At 41.7% G+C, this 21,400-nt stretch overlaps 1 protein-coding gene across 5 annotated transcripts in view; it reads left to right on the forward strand.

Annotated features, from left to right (window-relative positions):
* The window catches only part of myo9aa (myosin IXAa), a 163,653-nt gene that overhangs the window by 88,053 nt on the left and 54,200 nt on the right, over positions 1–21,400 (forward strand). For 4 of the 5 annotated variants that reach the window (XM_050042063.1, XM_050042094.1, XM_050042087.1 and 1 more), the window contains exons 5-11: positions 561–660; positions 3,915–3,968; positions 7,400–7,497; positions 9,207–9,333; positions 10,077–10,166; positions 16,879–16,995; positions 17,540–17,674. In XM_050042063.1, the coding sequence (XP_049898020.1) occupies positions 561–660; positions 3,915–3,968; positions 7,400–7,497; positions 9,207–9,333; positions 10,077–10,166; positions 16,879–16,995; positions 17,540–17,674 (721 nt within the window). The remainder of the gene's footprint in view (positions 1–560; positions 661–3,914; positions 3,969–7,399; positions 7,498–9,206; positions 9,334–10,076; positions 10,167–16,878; positions 16,996–17,539; positions 17,675–21,400) is intronic. The other variant, XM_050042080.1, reaches the window with a different exon arrangement.

Consider the following 21,400-nt stretch of genomic DNA (forward strand, 5'->3'; position numbering starts at 1 on the left):
GGATGGATGGATGGATGGATGGATGGATGGAAGGATGGATGGATGGATGGATGGATGGATGGATGGAAGGATGGATGGAAGGATGGAAGGATGGATGGATGGATGGATGGATGGATAGATACTTTCTTTATCCCATGGGAAATTAAGGCACCCCGTAGCTTTTTTCACAACACTACTACAATAGATATGTTTCAGATGGTAGATCAAATGTGTGGTAGAAGAAGATGGAAGTGGAAGTGTGTTTGAGCTAAAAATGGAGTCATTACATATTTTGCATAAAGTGTGAAGGCTCTACAAGTTGTCAGTCATCGTCAAGTCAAGGTGTGATTGGACACAGACACATTGGCTACAGCAAATAAATATGAGTTCACAGATTTGACTAGTGCCTAATGTACTAATTAAACATTCAAGAAGGAAATATTTTTGTCCCATATTGGTATTCTGATATAAAAATCATAAAAAGACACATTTGGTGAGGTAATAATAAAGCTTTCATTTGTTATGAGTTTAACTTTAACCAGCCGTAATTTGAAATTTTCTTTTTTGTTTTTATTTTTTAGAAACTACCATGTGTTTTACTACCTGCTGGCAGGAGCGAGTGAAGACGAGAGGAAAGCCTTTCACCTCAAGAAGCCTGAAGAATATCATTACCTCAGTCAGGTGGGACCTTCAGTCACACACTAATTATTTAAAACAAAAAAACTTGGTTTTGTCTTACACTGGTTGTCAATTTATGTTTGCGTTTTTATGTCTATATGAGTTTTGTGTTGTGTTATGTGTTTGCCATAGTGTTCATTTATTTGTAGAGTTGTGTGTGTGTTTGTATTGATGTCATGTACCCGTCGTCAGACCCCAGCACACCGAGTACAGTTACCTCAGTGTCTCTGCAAACAGGAAGGAGAGAGAAATTAGGGCACACAGGAAACACATTCCACTGCCGGTGGCTTTCAACACCTACACACACACTCACACACACGAACATGATCTGTCACTGTCTAATTTCTTCATTTGTTTCACAGAGACGTGTTTTACTTTCAGCAACTGTGTTTGCTTGTGGTCATTTAATTGTGTATCAATTTGCATTTTGTGGGTTTCACTGCATCTGTGTGGGTTTTGCGTACACTTCAGTCCTCCTTCACCTCTCACACACGCACTCACACATCCTCATCATTACACCACCGCTGACAGACACACACACACACAAAGACAGAAATGGTATTCATCCCTTGTCTCTGCTGCCTGTGTTGCCCACAGTGTAAAACAGGTTTCACACAACCATGACACAAAGCCACAATAAACACATTCACACACATTGCATGTATGGAATGTGGATGTTGTGTAAAGCTTGGTGCGTCTCTTCCTCTGAGCTGTGACAGTCACGCCATGACGACCAGGGACCAGCTCCCCTCCTTCAAAATCCTTCACGCCTACGTAGAAGAGAGCAGGCAATTCCTCCTGCAAACACACAAACACACAAGTATACATATATACATGCACCAATTCCTGCACTGTGTTCTTATCCCACTCTTCCCTTGTATCTATCCTCCTTGTTCGATCTATTCTGTGGAGTTTACATAAAGAAAACTGCGCTCATGCACCAGCTGGAGCTCATGCATGGATTTCACAACTCTTCCTGTCCACACTATCAACTTGTTTACAGCATATGTGAACATGTTACAGTTATGGCAGTTGTTTTGTTTTCCACGGTTATGAATTTTTCCCACTTTGGCCTTTAATCTTTAATCTAATCCACACCTGTTGTTTTGCATCTGTTAATCAGCCCTTTAACCACAAATCTACACTTAACTGGCCAAAGCAAGCCACAGGTTTTTAGGTTGATTTCCTCATTTTGTAGCAACAGTAGGATCTAGTAAATTTGAATTTAGAATTAAAAGTTATTTTGCAAAGACTTGAAACTTTCTAGATGCTTGGAATAACCAGGAAAAACAGTTATTCAAACATAGTGGCCTCTCAACAAAAACAAGCACATGTCTCTGTCACCACATTATTAACGATGCCCTTAAATTAATCAGTGGAGTTACATTAGTACTGTGTGTTACTGCAATTGTACATGGCAAGGTAAACTCTTGAAGGTGCATTTAAAGACACTCTGACTGAGTCTACCTGCCTGCTGAAATGCTTTTCATATACAAGATACGATGCTGAAAAAATCCAGAAAAGCATAGGCGAGCAGATGGGGACGTTGCTTATAAAAGATCATGTGAATCTGGTAATTTATTGCAAGGCCCTTTAGATCCACCAAGCGGATTTCCCCAGCTAAAAATGGCAGGCATTCCTCAGGAAACACTCAGCTCGGAGCGCTTAAGAGCGCTTTGGATGAGTAGCATGTCTTCAGTTGAGATGCTTTTGTTGCATCTGGTTGCTTTGGTACGAAAATATCTGCGGAAGTCAGAACAAGGTAGAGTACTTGCAAGGTTCATCAGACGAAACATATGTTAATATATATACAGAATATTAACATATTTCTCCTCTGTTGCTGTTGTTCAGCACTTGTAAGATGTGACAGTTGATTTTCATGGTATTTGTCCCCCCTCCACTGTGATTGGACGGCTGGGTAAAAAGTGACAGTGATGAGTGCAGCGTTTTACCCAAAGTTCAAACACTGAGCGTCTACTCTTTGCTGAGCACTGCCCGTTTTTTTCTAAGCGCTGAGAGTTGGGAAATGTTCAACTTCAGTTAAAACGCTGCACTTTTTACCCAGCTGTCCAATCATAGTGGAGGAGGGGCAGGACAAATACCACAAAGACCAACCGTCACATCTCACAAGTGCCGAACAACAACAGAGGAGAGATATGACCGTCCAGTCCATCTCCCTACGTGCTTCAGCCTTCCCTTAGATATTCTGTATCATAGCAAGCGGACGCAACCATCTCAGCTGATACATCGCTGCGCCTCCGAAGCGTTCTCAAGCACTCCCAGCTGGACATTTCCTGAGGAGCACCTGGTATTTTCAGCTGTCCAATGCAGTCCTGAGATCCCTCCATAGACAGCTTAACACCCATTCACACCTGGACCCATCTAACCTTAACAACACATGATAGTCAGGTGGGTCAACAACTCACATGTGACCTTCACAACTCTATAACACAGAGTTTAAAGCCTGCAACTTCTCACCAGTCAGTAAGAACTGAAGAGGCCTCTTGGATGAGAGTTGAATCGCCTTCAAGAAACTCAAGCAAGTCCAGTTACCTATGATAGCTCTTAGAACTCAGCTGGGAAAAAACACTTTGGTGGACATGGGGCCTAAATCCAGTTGCGTTTGATTCAATTGCCTTGAGATAACTATGACCTGGATAAATGAGATTATCCACAGGCATGTTGCTTTTCAGCATTAGATTCCGAAATCTCAGATGCAGTGAAGAAGTTCCTGCTTACAAACTGGAACAACCTGCAATCCAATAGTCACTTTAATGTAAAAGATTTCATGTCTGAAGCAAGTTCACCATGCATATTTATCCTTAAAGGTAGGAAATCAATCCTAAAATCTCATGGTATGCTTTAAAATGGTCAGCTGTCATGTAAAGCCAATCATTCATTCTCAATCCTTCATGTTCATGTGTGTTGCAGATCTCCACCTTCTCATCCTGCTTTTATGTCTTCATGTGTTCAATCATGACATGTGCTTTAGTTTAGTGTCTGTGTGCGTCCGTCTTTTCCATCAGTGTCTATTTGCCTTTGAATGTTTGACTTGTCTGACTGTTTACTTGATATTTGTCTGTAAGGATCACAACTGTGAGGTTCAGCCGTCGCTTGTGTCTTAACAGCCCGTCCTTCCATTGCTGTCAGTTGCTCATAAATCTGTGTTTAAGTGTACACTGTGTGTCTCCATTTGAATGCTGCTCTCTAACCGTAACCTCGTCCCCCCCCTGTGAACTCTGCCTTAACATTTCCAGATGAAAAAGTCAACCCGCCAACTGCACTGGGACAGTTACTGTGACAGTGAACCGGTCAGTATCTGTGTATGTGCTGTCCGTGTGTCTGTACGTGTCGGAGAAACCTCAACAAGTAGATTTGGGTTCACCTGGGCACTTGCAGCTCAAGCCACACTTTTCCCTGCACAGTTGCACATTCCCCTCCCTCCCTCCCTCCCTCCCTCCTCCCCTCCTTCTCCTGCTCATTTTGTTGCTGTTTGGATATTTCCTGGTTTGGTTTGGGTCGTGTTTATTTCAGCTCTGTTTGTTTTTGCTTTCCCCTGTTGTGCTGCTCCTCTGAGTTATGTTGGTATGTCTAGTCATATCCTGGCTACTGTAGCTGCCTATGTTGCTGTGACCTGTGTGACTGTTTGATCATTGACAGTGCAGAGTATTCTTTATTGAAATCCTCCATACTGAAGGTGAAGTCCTCACCAAGTTACTAAAGATGAATCAACAGGATTTCTGGTATCAAATCTTCAACATTTCTCAAGAATGTTAAAATCTAAATAAGAAAATACTCAATGGCAAAACAGAAATATCTATTCCACAAGACGGGACTTTCTCCAGACTTGATACTGGAGTTAGGCTTGTTCTCCAAAGACCTGAGCCTTTACTTGAACTTGGACTTACACTTTTAAGACTTGAGACTAGACATGTACTTACTCTCTGAAGATTTGGACTTATCCTCCAACGACCCGAGACTAGACTTGGATTTACCACCTAAAAATGTGGACTTAACTTTTAAAGACTTATTACTAGACCTGGACTTACCCTCTAAGAACTTGAGACTAGACTTGGACTCACCCTCTAGACTTTGACTTACCCTAGAAAGACTTAAGACTATATTTGGACTTACCCTCTAAATACTTGACCCTTGACTAGAACTTACCCTCTAAGGACTTGAGACTAGACTTGGACTTACCCTCTAAGGACTTGAAACTAGACTTCGACTTACCCTCGAAAGACTTGAGACTAGATTTGAACGTCCCTCGAAGGACTTGAGCCTTGACTAGGAATTACCCTCCAAGGACTTGATATTAGACTTTGACTTACCCTCTAAGGACTTGAGACTAAACTTGGACTCACCCTCTAGACTAGACTTGAGAGTGGACTTGTATTACCCTCTAAAGACTTGAGACTAGACTTGGACTTACCCTCTAAAGACCTGAGACTAGCCTCGGACCTTCCCTCTGAAGACTTGAGACTAGACTTGGACTTACCCTCTAAAGACTTGAGACTAGACTTGGCCTTACCCTCTAAAGACTTTGATCCTTGACTAAGATCTACCCTCTAAAGATGTGAGACTGGATTTGGACTTACCCTCTAAAGACCTGAGACTAGCCTCGGACCTTCCCTCTAAAGACTTGAGACTGGATTTGTACTTGCGCGCTAAAGACCTAAGACTAGCCTTGGACCGTCCCTCTAAAGACTTGAGATTCGACTAAGACCAACCCTCTAAAGACGTGAGGCTGGATTTGGACTTATGCTCTAAAGACCTGAGACTAGCCTTGGACCTTCCCTCTAAGACTTGAGACTAGACTTAGACTTACCCTCTCAAGACTTGAGACTAGACTTAGACTTACCCTCTAAAGACTTGAGACTGGACCAGGACTTACCCCCTAGAGACTTAAGCCTTGACTTGGACATACCCTCTGAAGACTTGAGACTAGACTTGGACTTACCCTCAAAAAACTTTGACCTTCCCTCTAAAAACTGGCAAAAAGACTTGGACTTACGCTCTAAAGACTGGATACTAGACTTGAACTTACCCTTTAAAATGTGGACCTACCCTCTAAAGACTTGGACTTATTCTTTATAGACTTGAGACTGGACTTGGACTTATCCTCTAAAGACTTAACTCGGTCTTGGTTGAGACATTTCAGAGTACACTATCTCTACTATAGGTTACCTTAGTGGAACACACTGATCTACACTCCACGATACACTTGTTGATACACTTGTCGTGTTTGAGTGTTTGATCAGTGGGCAGAGTTTTAGTCTCAGACCTGCCTCATTGTTCAGCAGCTGGTTCGCGGCTGAGCTGCAGGTTATTTACACGCTCATTCCTCTGTGTTGCCACAAGTTATTTGACACACAAAGACACACCTTCACCTCTCAATCACTGGATCTGATTCAAATCACTCTGCAGCAGAAACACTCTGACTGAATGATGTCAATGATCAAAAAGTCTGGTTTGATTTGTGTTGGGATTTGTTTGGTTTTGTGGTGGGCGTTAATGTTTCTGTTTATTAACATGTGTAAGTAACACTGCTCTTTGATTAAGTCATTATTTTCCACTCCTTCTATCTCAGTAAGTTAACTGTATTGATGTATTTGAATGACTATGGTGATTTTTTTAAATGTTATTTTTGTTTCATTTTTTAACATTTACAATATCTGCAGCCTCAAACAGCTCTTAACTACATTTACAAATTGTTTTCACCTGAAAGAAAAGTACGTTAGAGCAACCTTTGTGCAATAAATGTAGATTTTCCTGCTTTAGAAATGTAACACCGGAGTCACTCACAGGTCAGTGTGAGTTTGTGCCATGAAAGCAGAGAGCGAGGGAGGTAAGACGGAGGCACGTTGGTGTAAGTGTGAGTCTCATGTTTGGAGTGTTTGTGTTTCGGAGGCCTCGGTATGTGATAATTATGGCAGCCATAGTGGAATGGGCCCATAAAGCTGAGAGCAGGGCTCACATTACGGTGGGTGTATATGTAGTGAACGACTGTGTAGTTATGTAGTTACATCAAAGCATGTGGTCCTAGTCTGGAAAAGAGCTCTTCCTCTTGTCATAAACAACTAATCCAGACCCAGATTTATCCACAAGTTTACTCCTTGTGATGTGTGTTTGGTTGCTAAATGATATTTCTGATATTTGACACACAGTATTTGAATGCTTTCTGTTTTATAGAGGCCTAATTACTATGTGTAAAATGTGAAGTTGTGCATAGAAGCGCCTGTTTGCACACCGTTATTTCATCAAAACAAACTCCTAGTTCAGTGTGTCGCCCACTAAAAACCCAGGAAAACCCATAAACTGCTGCTTCTCTCAGCTCTTTCACCAGCTTGCCAAATTTCTGTGGATTGGTTTAAAAGGGGGAAGCCAGGGCAGATTTTCCACTACATGAGCAGAACCTGCACATGCTGCTGTTCGGCAGTGTTTGACCCCCGAGCTGCTTAATGATAGCTTATTTTAGTATGAGTCACTCATTCTGTCTGCTTCAGGCCACTTGGTTGTTTTTTCGTTTCAGCTGCAAAGTAAACTGAGGAACTATTTTAAGCATCTTTGCCGGACACTCTGTAAACATTAAAAATATTTCGGCACTGTGAATGTCAACAGTCTCTAGTGAGTCCCTCATAGTGACTTGTCATTAGCTCTTCTGGCTTCCAGGCCGCTGTGTCGTAACTGCTGCTGTAAACCTGATGACACCCTCTTTCTTTTTTTTTGTTTTGTTTTGTAGGACTGCTTCACAGTCGAAGGAGAAGACCTGAAGCATGACTTTGAGAGGCTTCAGCTGGCCATGGAGATGGTGGGCTTTCTTCCCTCCACGCGCAAACAGTGAGTGACACACACGATAAGACCGCAACAAGTGTGTGATCTGCTTCATCCTCCGCTTCATCCCCTCACTGCATAAACAAATGACACATACCACCACCTTTTGCTTTGCCCACATCCCAACTGTAAACCAAAGCCTTGCTATTTATGTATACAAGGACTCAATGCATTTAGGCATGTAGACATGGTCAAGATGACCTGCTGAACATCAAACTGAGTATCAGAATGGGGAAGAAAGGTGATTTAAGTGACTTTGAACGTGGCATGGTTGTTGGTGAGTGTTTCACAAACTGCTGATCTACTGGGATTTTCACACACAACCAGCTCTAGGGTTTACAGAGGATGGTCCCAAAAAGAGAAAATATCCAGTGAGCGGCAGTTCTCTGGGTGAAAATGCCTTGTTGATGCCAGAGGTCAGAGGAGAATGGCCAGACTGGTTCAAGATGATAGAAAGGCAACAGTAACTCAAATAACCACTGGTTACAAGGTCTGCAGAAGACCATCTCTGAATGAACCAACAACACGTCCAACCTTGAAGCAGATGGGCTACAGCAGCAGAAGACCACACCAGGTGCCACTCCTGTCAGCTAACAACAGGAAACTGAGGCTACAGTTCACACAGGCTCACCAAAACTGGACAATAGAAGATTGGAAAAACGTTGCCTGGTCTGATGAGTCTGGATTTCTGCTGCCACATTCAGATGGTAGGGTCAGAATTTGGTGTAAACAACATGAAAGCATGGATCCATCCTGCCTTGTATCAACGGTTCAGGCTGCTGGTGGTGGTGTAATGGTGTGGGGGATATTTTCTTGGCACACTTTGGGCCCCTTAGTACCAACTGAGCATGGTTTAAACACCACAGCCTACCTGAGTATTGTTGCTGACCGTGTCCATCCCTTTATGACCACAGTGTACCCATCTTCTGATGGCTACTTCCAGCAGGATAACGCACCATGTCACAAAGCTCAAATCATCTCAAACTGGTTTCTTGAACATGACAATGAGTTCACTGTACTCCAATGGCCTCCACAGTCACCAGATCTCAGTCCAATAGAGCACCTTTGGGATGTGGTGGAACGGGAGATTCACATCATGGATGTGCAGCTGACAAATCTGCAGCAACTGTGTGATGTCATCATGTCAATATGGACCAAAATCTCTGAGGAATGTTTCCAGCACCTTGTTGAATCTATGACACCAAGAATTAAGGCGGTTCTGAAGGCAAAGGGGTCCAACCTGGTACAAGGAAGGTGTACCTAATAAAGTAACCGCTGAATGTATGGTTTATATGTGTATAACTTAAAGAGGCTGCAACTTGCATTTCATTATACAACCCTGCAGCTGAATTTTTGTGCATGGATGTGCAAAATATTGCGCAAGGAATGTGACACAATTCACAGTCTAGGGTATAGAGAATACCGGTATGTGCAAGATAAAATTTACTGTAGTCATCCCCAAAGACAGATTTGTTGTGTAGAGAAGACAGTGTTCTTACAGTGCAAACCTCCCAGCCTCATTGGCCATCACAATCATCATCATCACCACCAGTACCATGATGTGAATTGATATTTGTATCTTTATTTCTATCAAATAATATCTATCTAATATCTCCTCTAATAGGGTCAAGGATTCCCCAGATTATGAGTAACTGCAGCTACAGACAGACCCACAGTATTCTAACCAGTTAAACGTTTCTTGAACTGTTGTTTAGGATCTTCTGTCTGCTGTCGGCCATCCTTCACCTGGGCAACATCCGCTACAAGAGGAAAACCTACAGGGATGACTCCATCGACATCTGTAACCCAGAGGTGCTGCCTGTCGTCTCAGAACTGCTGGAGGTACAACAAAATAATCCTACTGGCAGTTTTTATTGCTGCAGGTTCTCTAAATATGAGTTAAGATTAAAAAAAAAAAAGGTTAACAATGCTGAAGTCCAACATGATACGTCAGCTCTGACTCCCGGGTTTTCTTGCTCGCTTGTAAATAAATAAATTCATCAAAAATGTTCCCTCTTTTTTGATTTGTCGCTCACCGTGGAGGCATGAGAGAAAAACCGTTTCCTTCACAAATTTAACGTAGTACAGGGCAAGTAATTGACACACGAATGATCATTTGGGGGGTTAGGTATTCCTTTAAGTGTTGTATTACAGCTTTATTGTTTACAGACCATAAGCCAGTTTAATGACTAGACTCAAGTTTAGGTTTGTGCAGTACTGTCACATCTCCTCTTCTGTCTTAAGCTCTGTGCTTAGAGGATTTTTGTCTGACAGTGTCGACTGATTAAAGGAAGACAGTTATCAAAACAGAGAATTTTGCTACTGTAGATTTCTAAAAGCACCTCTTCAAGCTGTCACCCTGCACACAAGCACTTAAACACTGTCAGAGATGAAAGGCAGCTTGAATTGAAAGTGTCAGACTTCTTTTGTCAAAACAACTCAAAGCTCTGTGATGATCCGGGACTCTGTAGTCACAGCACACACTGTTGCTGTTGCTTTGTACAATGATGGTGGGAATGATGGGTTGATCATCTTTAAAGAGAGGACTGAACTCATTTCACTTTCTCTCCCTCTGTCATGACTAGGTCAAAGAAGAGATGCTGTTTGAAGCTCTGACAACACGGAAGACAGTTACTGTCGGAGAGAAGCTGATTGTTCCCTACAAACTTTCCGAGGTGAAACTCTTCTTCTTGTAGACGTGCGAACATTAAATATCTGACGAGTGTGAATTTAGACATGTAGACAGAGGAAAGTCACAAATATTAGATTTAAGTCTCAGATGGTGAAATTCCTCACATGTGAAAGATAAACATATCTGCTCCTGTCCTGCTGTCAAGTAGATGTAGACCGGGTAAAATCACATTACTAGAAGTGATTTGGTTAGGTTTAGGTATCAGGAGTGAGATTCAAGTGTCAGCGTAAGCCAATCAGAAGCAGGGTAAGGCAGAGTAGGGAGGGTCATGCCTTTGCTTTCCTAGGAAAAATAACTTGCATGGTGTGAGTGCTGTATCACTTCCTGTTAGTATAAAACAGTTATTTTAATTTCCTTGACTTCAAAATTGGTATACTATGAACATTACTGTTTAGCACACTGTACACTGTAGTATGGATTTAGAGTCAGACCATAGGCTGTATATAAAGATGGGCAATGCGTCTCCAGTTTCTCCTGCTGTATAAAAATGAAGCCAAATATCCAGAATATGGACGCTGCCATCTTGGGCTGGTGACGTAATTTGGAGCCAGAGCCTGTGCAGTAACGATCTGATGGTGGAGTCATGGTATCAAGTAGGGATGGCCATTTTATGTAACTTCCATACTCAAGTACTTGCATTAAATCATTATAGAGTACTTGCAACAACAAAAGAATATTAATAATAGTATTGTAAATTGTTCAACAACGGAAACAAGTGCAATTTTAAATTCATTTATAGAACAACCAGGCTTCAGTTAGCCCATTAAACCATAAATCCGAAGTTAAAAGAAGAAAAATCATCAAACTTTCTGTTGCTGCCATTACATAGGTTAGGTGCAGCACTGAAGGACTGTCCCCAGGGTCTGCTGCTCTCCTCACAGTCAGTTTGCCTTCTGCCAGGTTAGCACAAGCTAACATAGCAGCAGCGGCTAACATCCAACAGCGAGCCATTTAATGGTCCCAACAAACTCACACTGACACCGCAACAGCCAGCTCTGTCATTAAACCTGTAAATAACTTAGGTAACGTTAGCTGTGGGATCCATTTGCCCTGTCACTGTGTGTGTGTGCGGGCGGACCCTCATCAACTGTTCCCCCAGTGTGGAGCTCACACTCCCGCAGCAGTCGTCTCATGATTAATGAGGCAAAGTGACAGCGGGGTTAAGGGGGCGCAAAGCAAAGCCTGCACTTCACGCAGCTCAACAATGAAATAAGATTTTACCTGTTTTAAATGGTAAAACAATGTAAAGATCCTGTTCTCACGTTGGGCGTGGATTACTCTATACGTAAAATCAAATACTTATGCACATTCCTACTACTGTGGTCCCACCCTAACACCCCCCCCACTCCAATGTGAGCCAATCACAGCTGTTAATCATGAGCTCATACTCCCTTTTTATAGCGTCAAATAATAAATTAAAACCAATCTTATCAGAAAAATGAATACATGAACTTCTATCTGCTTGATAAGAAGGACTTCAAATGACGGAAACCGTCTTCGGGAGAAATTTACTTTAATTTGGCCCATGTCCCAGCTACTAACTGACGGGGGCGGGGTTTATGACTCGAACTGTAGCAAGCCACATGGGGGGCAATCCAGATGTTTTGGCTTCACTTTCGGGGAGCTGTCATGACGTTTATCTTTATATACAGTCTTATGAGTCAAACCTAAAGATACATGAGCCGTTTTTATGAGTTTTTAAAGTTTAAATAGAGTATTATACACATTACTGCGACTAAAGGCACTTCGCCAACTCAATAATGGCGCTGCAGCCTCGTCTCTTCAGTCTGACCCGGCCGTGTTTACAGGACAGCGTGAACCAGCGCCGGATCTCCTCCTGCTCTCTCTCTCTCTCTCTGCTTTCAGTCTGTAGCCACATGTGAACACACATGTACACACAGTCACACCAACACACACTTACAAACACACATGCACAGAGTCCTTCAGTGTGTTTAGAGAGACGGGAAGGTATTTCAAGTCCCTCCACAGTTTTCATTGAAAACAAACACACGTCACGGTCTGCAGATGAGAGCCATCTGAAGGAGACGAGGGAACAACACGGATACGGTGTCAGTTTGAAGGAGGTGGTTTTTACACATGATACCTAAATGTTTCATATTCCAGTGATGTCACGTGTTAAATATTTTCTTGCGCACATTCAGTGAGTTGCGTGAAAAGATTTTCTTACAGACGGCTCACGTCAGCACTATTTTACCACAAACTCCCCCGATAGATGGTGGCGTGTTACATATTACCGTCGAAACAACCTCATAATGGCCTGTTGGATATTTAGGAGTCATTTCATATGAACAAACAGTGATTGTTTTGGTAGCTCGCTGGGTGGTCTCTGTGTAAATATTGCTCTAAGAGTCCCAGCAGTCTCACTGCCTGTTAACTGAAATCATACACTTGAAAACCTCAAAAGAAATCCGAGCGTTTCTGTAATGAGTTTTCTCCATTTGGTCAGAGTTACGAGGCTGTTTCCCTCTCAATGTTTTATGTCCAACTTCCTCTAAATAATGAAAAGCTTATGGGTCATTAGACCGCAGCATGTATGGGGTTCAAAATAATATCTTTCCTGACTGGCGGAAGGCATATTTGGTTTGTGGCTGCTAAAAATATCCTTGTTAATTATTTAGAAACAGAGGAATTTTAACTTTGAGTGGACACTTGATGGTTTGTTTTGTTTCTGAAGTCGCCGGCTCACCTTTAGCTGCAGCGAGGTCAAATCTTTCCAGCGGATACAGGAATTAAAGTTTTCTTAATAATTTGACAGGGAAGTTTTCGTTGAATAATCTCTGTGTTTATAAGAAGAGCACACAACGCTGATCCAGCACACTATTCTTTCTATATCTGCCTCTGTATCATCCAAATATGTAATGTTTGTTATCTGGATATCACGCTGGTCTTCCCAGCAGCAGAGCCTCATATGCTGTGTGTTTAGTTTATGTTTGGCCTGTTAAAGTTAATATTTCCATGAGGCCATGACTGAAACTTTAACATTCTGCAGCCTCGTCCATCAGAACTTGGCAGATCACGCTGTCTGTGCCACACTCGATCGGTTCGGCAGATCTCATGAGTCACCTAATGTGGTAATGACATATATAATGGCCCAGGGACGTCCTGCTGTTGTACAGTGCGGTCTGCCAGCGTGTCTCTGCCTTCTGTGGCAAAGTTTCAGTCGAAAAATAGAAATGCTAGAGATGTGTTGAGGCAGTGGAGTTGTCTGGTTTCCTCTGAATTCTACCTTTTAGGATGACTCATTATTTTCCAGTAAGAGTTCTCAGAATAATGTCTGCTAAGTACAGTGAGAATGTGATTTATGCTCAAACTATAAATGTTTAGTTACAAAGGAGAAATACAACTGTCTGCACATCTTTTTTAAATAACCCTTTTCAGACGTGGTCAGTGTTGACTCTGATGTCACGTCTAAGTTTCAAATATTAACGTAAATCCATTTTATTGTCTATCTTTAAACGCCTCCATTCGCTGTTTTCTCTTTATGCTGGACCTGTGCAAAAACTGTAACGCAACAAAGCCAAGCTCTAATGTATAAGACAGACGTGTGGAGCGTTTAGCTTCAGCGGGTGACTCACAAATGATGTCTGCAGTTCAAGCATCAGTTGGCGCCCGAATTAACGAATGACTCTTCTAACCTTCGGCCATGCACAGATAAGCATCATCAATTCACAGGAAGAGTTGGACACTTAGAAAGTCACGCTTATGTGCTCAATACCACTCTCACAGCTGTACAGTAATTATGGAGCAAGAGCTAACAGCTGGTTAGCTAGCAGAGGAAACAGATAGCTTGGCTCTCTGCAGAAGTAACACAGTCCAGCTGCCAGCAGCTGTAAAGCTCAAAGAGTAACAGGCTGTTTGTCGTTTCTTTAATCCTTACAAAAAACAAGGTAAAGATAGTTCATCACTTTATGTGCTGCACTGTTTCTCGGCTTGGACAGTTCGGCACATAACCCCCCCATAAAATAGGTTTTTGCACTTCAGCTGCACCTGTGGTACAAAATGGTATCCACTTTCAGTCTTCTAAGTGGGTGTGGTCATCTCTCCTTCGTATACCCACACCTCATGTGGAAGTGTAATAAACGTGTAGATGGATGAAGCAGATTCAAGCACTACAGTACAGATTTAATGTTTGCTTCTTATTTTGCCGCTCATTCTTACCTATTAGCTTAATGTCTTGAGAGCAAGGGAGTGTAAGAACACAGTTGTTGCCAGATCTCATGAGAGTGTGTTGCTAGAACAGAAACATGTGTCGAGTAGGGCTGTGCGATATGACGATATTTATCATGTGACGTGAGAAAAATGTCTATCGTTTCATATTTTGCTCTATCGTTTATATAGTTGTGACGCAAATTACACTTTTTACGGCAATATTTTTCATCATTTGGAGTCTGTCCATCTTTTGCACGGATCACATCGATAAATTACTCTTCTTGGCTTTTTAATTCGCGAAGCTTTTACGGCACTTATCGCTGTGAAACAATTAATTCGCGAAGCTTTTACGGCACTTATCGCTGTGAAACAATCAGAAAATAACGTTTCATTGATCTGATTCACCAGCTTTCTCGCTACCAGCACTCCCTCTCTTCACTCGCTCTGTAGCTTGTTCGACCACAGCTGCTCTCTCTCTCTCTCTTTTTCTCTCGTCTTCTTTAAAATGAGTTGGTTGCCCTACTCATCGTAATGTTATCAAACAAGGAGAAATGTCCTCCCCTCGTCCTAGTCACGTTTTTGTACTCCCTCATGGCAGAGTTTAAAGCTCTGATCAGTCTGATCTCCATCACACCTCTGAATCCGGAACACTTGCGTGCTGCGTAAGAGCACACACAGAGGCACATTTATGCCGTTGGGGGGGCAACTTTTTATTCATTGGATTAAAATGTGCTATATCGGGATAGGTATCGTTATCGGGATAGGAAATGACCTATATCGTGATATGAGATTTTGGTCATATCGCCCAGCCCTAGTCTCGAGCAAAGTGAATTTTCTCCTGATTTGTTTGTATGAAAAAAATTCAATGTCAGAATGTTTAGAACGTTTGGGGCTTGTGAAAACTGGATCAAGTATGTACTTCAGTGACTACAAGGTGAAGGAAACTGTCATAATCTGTACATTCTCACAAGTGAAAATCAGACAAGAAAGGCACTGCATGAAAAAAGAGCAGGAAATAACAGAATATAACAAAGCAATGAAAGATGAAACAAACACTAACCAAAAGAGGAAACAAAAGAAAAACTAGAAAGTTTCAGCAAAATGGGGGTTTGGGTTTCGGCGATGCAAGGATGACATTCAGAATGTTATGTAACATGCATTGGATCTCATACATCCGGTGTATACAAGGCTTTTAACCTCGAGGCAACAGTTTTAAAAGCGTGCAGACAGTGTCCCAGTCATCCTCCAGGCACTTAGCAAGGCTTTTAACAGGCAAGCTGCCCGTTCCATGTTTAGCAAGTCCAGGTATTCCTTCAGCCAAGAGTCCCTAGTGAAGCAGGCTGTCTTCTCCTGTTAGAATGAATGGACTCGAAGCTGCTGCTTGTCTCCTAAAGGGGCGAGGCAGTGGTGAAACCCATGTGACACAAATACAGGAAATGAATCTAAAGTAGGCCACCTCGGTCTATCAGTGGTTTCTGGTAGCATGTCAGTTTGTGAGCTTTAGGTGCTCATGTACTTTGGTTTAGACTAGGTAGGGAGGTTGTTATTGTTATTGTTATTGTTATTGTTATTTATTATGTTAGGGAGAAGGGGTGGGAGCAAATAAGATTTACTTCTTCTCACTCCTTTTCGGATATGCGTATTGTTTGATTTATGTTACTTCTTATTGGATTCAGTATGTTTAAAAAAAAAAAAAAAATGTCTTCTTTCTTTCTTTTTCATATTGTTTATTATTATTTTCCTTTTATTATTGCATCATATTCGAAATAAACATCTCAATCAATCAATCAATAGGCAGATTTTGTTTTGTTTAGACAGAGATGAGACAGATGAGGTTTCTCACCTGTGATACTGTACATGTAAATCTGCCTTCACCTACAAAATGATCATTTGTGTGTCAGTCAAGAGAACTTTGATTTTCTCGCATGCCTCAATAGTGAACGAAGAATCCAAAAAAGGCAACAAAATTCTATCAGTACATCAGTTTACAAACTATCACACAACTCACGCAGTATAATTCAGTTCTCATTTATCCAGCTGTTTCCTCAGTACTTCCCAAACACATGCATTTTTCGCTTAAACCGTAATAATCAAAACACTTTTGGATCGGCAAGCGGGTGTGTTTCAACTCTGCCCGTACTTTCCATTGAGTTGCCGAGGCATCTGTGCTCGAGTCTGTTAATGTGGAAGTGTTTTCAATACTGAGGTTTTAGTAAAAATGCATGTTTGGGAAGTACAGAGAATATGACTGGATATGACAGTTCATAAAAGGATGTTTTAATGTAGTTTTGCTGTTTTTAAATGTGGATCCCAATGACTTCAATTCATCAAGAATTGTAGCCATTTTTGGATTCTTTGTTCACAATTGAGTTTCCTTCATGAATCCAAGGTAACACGGGGTGAGTCACTGATATATACATGGTTATTTTGTGGATTAGGTATTCCTTAAATCAATTACAAGTTCTAAACTAATATTTTAGTAGTGGTAGTGACACTGAAGGGATACTGTATGTGTCTACCTGCAGGCCGGTACGGTGCGAGACTCCATGGCAAAGTCCCTGTACAGCGCTCTGTTTGACTGGATCGTCTTCAGGATCAACCACGCTCTGCTCAACATCAAGGACCTGGAGGAGACCACCAAGGTGAGATGACACAAACACAGAGTTGAGGCCTTTGCACACTGAGTCTTTTTTTTTTGTCTGAAACTGTCACGTGTCTAAAATAAATACAACCTCACGTCGTGTCAGTCATGTTTGCACACTAAGTCCTAAACTTTGGTCCGTCATTAAAATTTTCGTAACAGGTTAATTTATCCGTGTATCTGATCTGTTGAAAGTGAGCTGCCTGAGTTATGAAGTGATTCTGTGCAGCCCGTTCCTCTGTCTTGTTGCGGCTGTGTCTCACTGACTGATCCCACTTCACTGATTCTTGGTCAAACGTCTCCAAAGGCTCTGACTGATGTGACAAACACAGAAAATCAAACCTCATCCAGATTTAATGACTGACGTATAACTGACTCAGTGTGCAAACATGATTGACACAGTGTGAAGTAGTATTTATTTTTAGACATGTGACAGTTTCGGACAAAAAAAGAAACATACTTGGCGCAAAGGCCTTTACTCATAACACAGTTAACTTTAAGATGTCTGAGACTGTTTTCTTATTGTGTTTGTTTGTCCTCCTCAGATCTTGTCCATCGGAGTGCTCGACATTTTTGGGTTTGAGGATTACGAGAACAACAGCTTCGAACAGTTCTGCATCAACTTTGCCAACGAGCGTCTCCAGCACTACTTCAACCAGCACATCTTCAAACTGGAACAAGTAAGACATCTCTTAAATATTCTTCTTACTCACGGTCAACAATTCTTAGGAACTGACTTCCTGTTTGAGGTTTTAACAGGGAACTGAACTTCTGAGCTACTGTACTGCCGCAACTGTTGTTTTAACAAATTGTAGATCTACGGGCTTACGCTATTTGACTGTAACCACTTCCAAGGAAATCCCTCATGCTTATCACAGCACGCAGTGCACTTACATTACAATGACACTGAAACAATGAAGGAATTCTTCATCACATTATGCAACAGGGCTGCTGACAGCCCTATGACTCAATTTACCCTCCCTGTTACCACCCTGACTGAGGATGTATGTTCCCTTAAGTGAGCTGATTAACTTCAAAGGCTCCTTTAAAGATTTTCCTGTAAGTTAAATATTGTGTTTACCTTGAGATTGACTGAATCAGCGGACCTGCCCCGACATGTTTGACGGGCTTTCATGAAATACACGACGCGACGTGAATGACTGTGTCCTCAGTCATTCCGGTTTTGTACAAAGGCCCGTCTTACTCCTGTGTCATAAATATGTCAAGACTTAAACTGTAGATGTTTTTAATAAGAAGACACTTCAAAGACGTCTTTGTTTTGGGAGGTTAAGTGAAATGCAGAATTAATTGTGCTGTACATTAAGGTCTTGTCAGATTTGCCGTGTTACGATGTTTATTCTTTATATGATTTGATGGGTTCTGCTAGTAAAGACCTGAGAATTAAAGTTTCAGAGCTCCTTAAAGCAAACATATTGTCAAGCATGCATGTTTTAATGCAGCCTCTGCAGGGAACAAACATGAACATGACACAAACTTTAACCACAGACCATTTTTAGAACATGTTTAAGATCAGATTCACTATTTCAAAAGTAAATTGTGGGGCTGGAAAAGGCCTTTACAAAAACCTTAGAACAACAAATCTAGTGGTTGATTTCAGGTCAAGTTTAGGACCACCATCTTGTTACACCTTACTTTTTTGTTTTTTAAATTTGTCTCACCAACTCTGAGACTACTGCACATTCACATATATGTAGTTTTTTGTCGAGCTGTGAGGGTCACGTAGGTTTACATTACCAAAGGATTATGAAAACATTACTTGTCGACACCGACGCTTGTGCGCATGGCGAGAGAGGAGAGGGAGAGGGAGAGGGAGAGGGAGAGGGAGCCGCTGAATGAGTTCCCTCTGAGCAGTAAGTCAGTAAAAGAGTCTGAGAAGTCCGGGGTTGTTCATAAAACATTCAGGACACCACAGTTTATTCCACACTACTGAAGCTGCTCCTCTTTTTGGAGCTACCACGGAGTCGGTAATAATTTCACACAGTATGACGAAAATATGTCAACAAGTCGAAATATTGCGTGTATCAGGTTATGAATTTTTCTCATCATATAAAAAGATATACCGGTATTATCATGAACGACATGATATGGCACACCCCTACTGACAAGTGAATGATATAAAATCGTATATGTAATTTAATTTTAAGTTATATATACTAGCATGTTCAGGTTTATTTCCTGCAGCGGTTGTGTTCACCTCTCTTCCTTGAACATTAATGAAACAGCTTGTCTGCACAGAAGTCACCAGTCTTCACTTACGTCGACATCAGTCTGACTTTACTGTACCTTGTCTATGTCGGCTTGTACATATTAACTGACTTTATGTGTGCAGCAGCATGCGCTCCCATACAGTGTGTGTGCACTTTAAGCTGATGTCTGTCCACCTCCTGATGGGTAAACCACGACTTACAAGCAACATTTACATTCAGTTGGCAGCTGAGAGCCCTGGCAGCCATGGTGTTGAGGAGTGAGGTGGGAGTGGTCAGGAGACCAGCAGAGGAAGAGCGCAGGGAGTGAGAGGGGGTGTACTCCTGGAGAAGGTCAGAGAGATAGATGGGGCTAGGTTGTGGAGGGCTTTGAAGGTGAGCAGAAGGTTTTTGTAATCAGTGCAGTACTGAACAGGGAGCTGATGTAATTGGGTGAGGATGGGGGTGACGTGGTCGGATGATTTGGTGCAGGTAATGATCCAGGCAGCTGAGTTTTAAATGATTGGAAGCCTGTTTAGGAGTTTAGTGTGGAGGCCAGAGTGAGCTGCGTTACAGTCAGTCAGGCCTGACTCTTGTTTGTATAGAGGTGCATGATTATACTCGTGACTGTGTGCTCTACCTTTACATAAGTTTTGTCATTAGCTTTGCAGGGAGCCACATACACTTAGCCAACCCTGACACGCTGGTATTCAATATATTGACCTCCACAACGCCCACTTACTCTGCATGTGAACAGTGAATGTGTTTTATTGATTTCTAATATTTTCCATAGATCAATCTGCCCCCACAGGTTTGAGCCACCGTTTTTAAAAACATACATTCCTGCTTTTATCAGGCTACGGAATGAAAACACATTTTTGTTAAATTCTCAGCTTGTTCTATAAACAAAGGAGTTTTGATTTTATTACAGTGGGTTCAAACTGTACTGAAGACTTGATCAGAGGAAGCAGGAGAGCTTATGAATTCGTAATGGCCCACAGAACAGTAGATACAGTACAGCATGAGTTGTGCGTGGAAAAATCGATGTGCAGCCTAAAAGCCTCTGAAAACGATTCAACCAGGATAAGTTGACCAAGAGCTGGCATGCTTCATATTTCCGTTGAAGCCAGCTTCACACCCTCGTCTACAGTTACATACAGTATATTTCCATTCATCTGTCGACCAGTGAATCACTCTGCTGGGAGCAGTTAGGGGCTAAATGGTTTGCTTAAGGGCACATCGATGGTCATTTTCAGGGAGAAGAGTGCTCATTTTCTTCTTTTGCTCTATTTTTCTGACCTTTTCAAACAAAGTCTCCGCCAGTAATTGTTGAAAGAAATGAAATGAAAGAAGAGATTGTCAGTATAATAATATTTATGCTATAATAATACAGCATAATCAACTTTGTCAGTGAGTTATCCAACTTTTACATCTGTTGCCATGATGGTAAGAAGGAAGATTTCCATGATAGAAATGTGGTAGGAAGGAGGATGCTAGTGGCAACAAATAGTTGACGGTACATTAAACATATCTGTCGTTATTGCTCATCGACCGTAGATGTATAAACAGAACTGGATATAGCATTCATTCCAATGAAAGTTGCTCAGTGGCGCATAAAGCCATAAAAGCTTGATTTCCGAGGTATAAAATTACCCGAAACGTCCACATTGTGTGGCCCATTAAGCAAGCGCACTCGAGACTTCCGCTGGCTGAGCAGCGAACTTCCAATTTAGCCCTCCGCTAACTTGAATGGTGATAAAAATAAAGTAATCATACTAAAGAATGCAAACAGACACATTCACAAACATTAGAGCAGGGAATGTCAAACTCATTTTAGTTCATATACAGCCCAATTTGATCTCAATTGGGCCAGACCTGTAAAACCACTGCAGATTAACCTATAAATAACAACACATCCAAATGTTTCTCTTTCTTTTAGTGTAAGGAAGTTCTGAAAATGGTCACCCTTTCAGAACACAGATGATAATCTTAAGAAAAATATGTGCAATATAAGGTATATAATTATATCTATAACATCTGAATAATCTGATCGTTCATGTTGGTCTGTCGCCACCAGGTTTATTCAATCCCAAAGAGCATCAAAAAAGCACCAGACGAATGTTGTGATGACAGACAGAGGCCCGTAAAGCAGCAGTCGTAGGAAACAGGCTGCTATTTATAACATAATTACTGGTATAAATG

Source organism: Epinephelus moara, chromosome 1 (genome assembly GCF_006386435.1).
Source record: "Epinephelus moara isolate mb chromosome 1, YSFRI_EMoa_1.0, whole genome shotgun sequence".
In the NCBI taxonomy this organism is placed as follows: Eukaryota; Metazoa; Chordata; class Actinopteri; order Perciformes; family Serranidae; genus Epinephelus; species Epinephelus moara.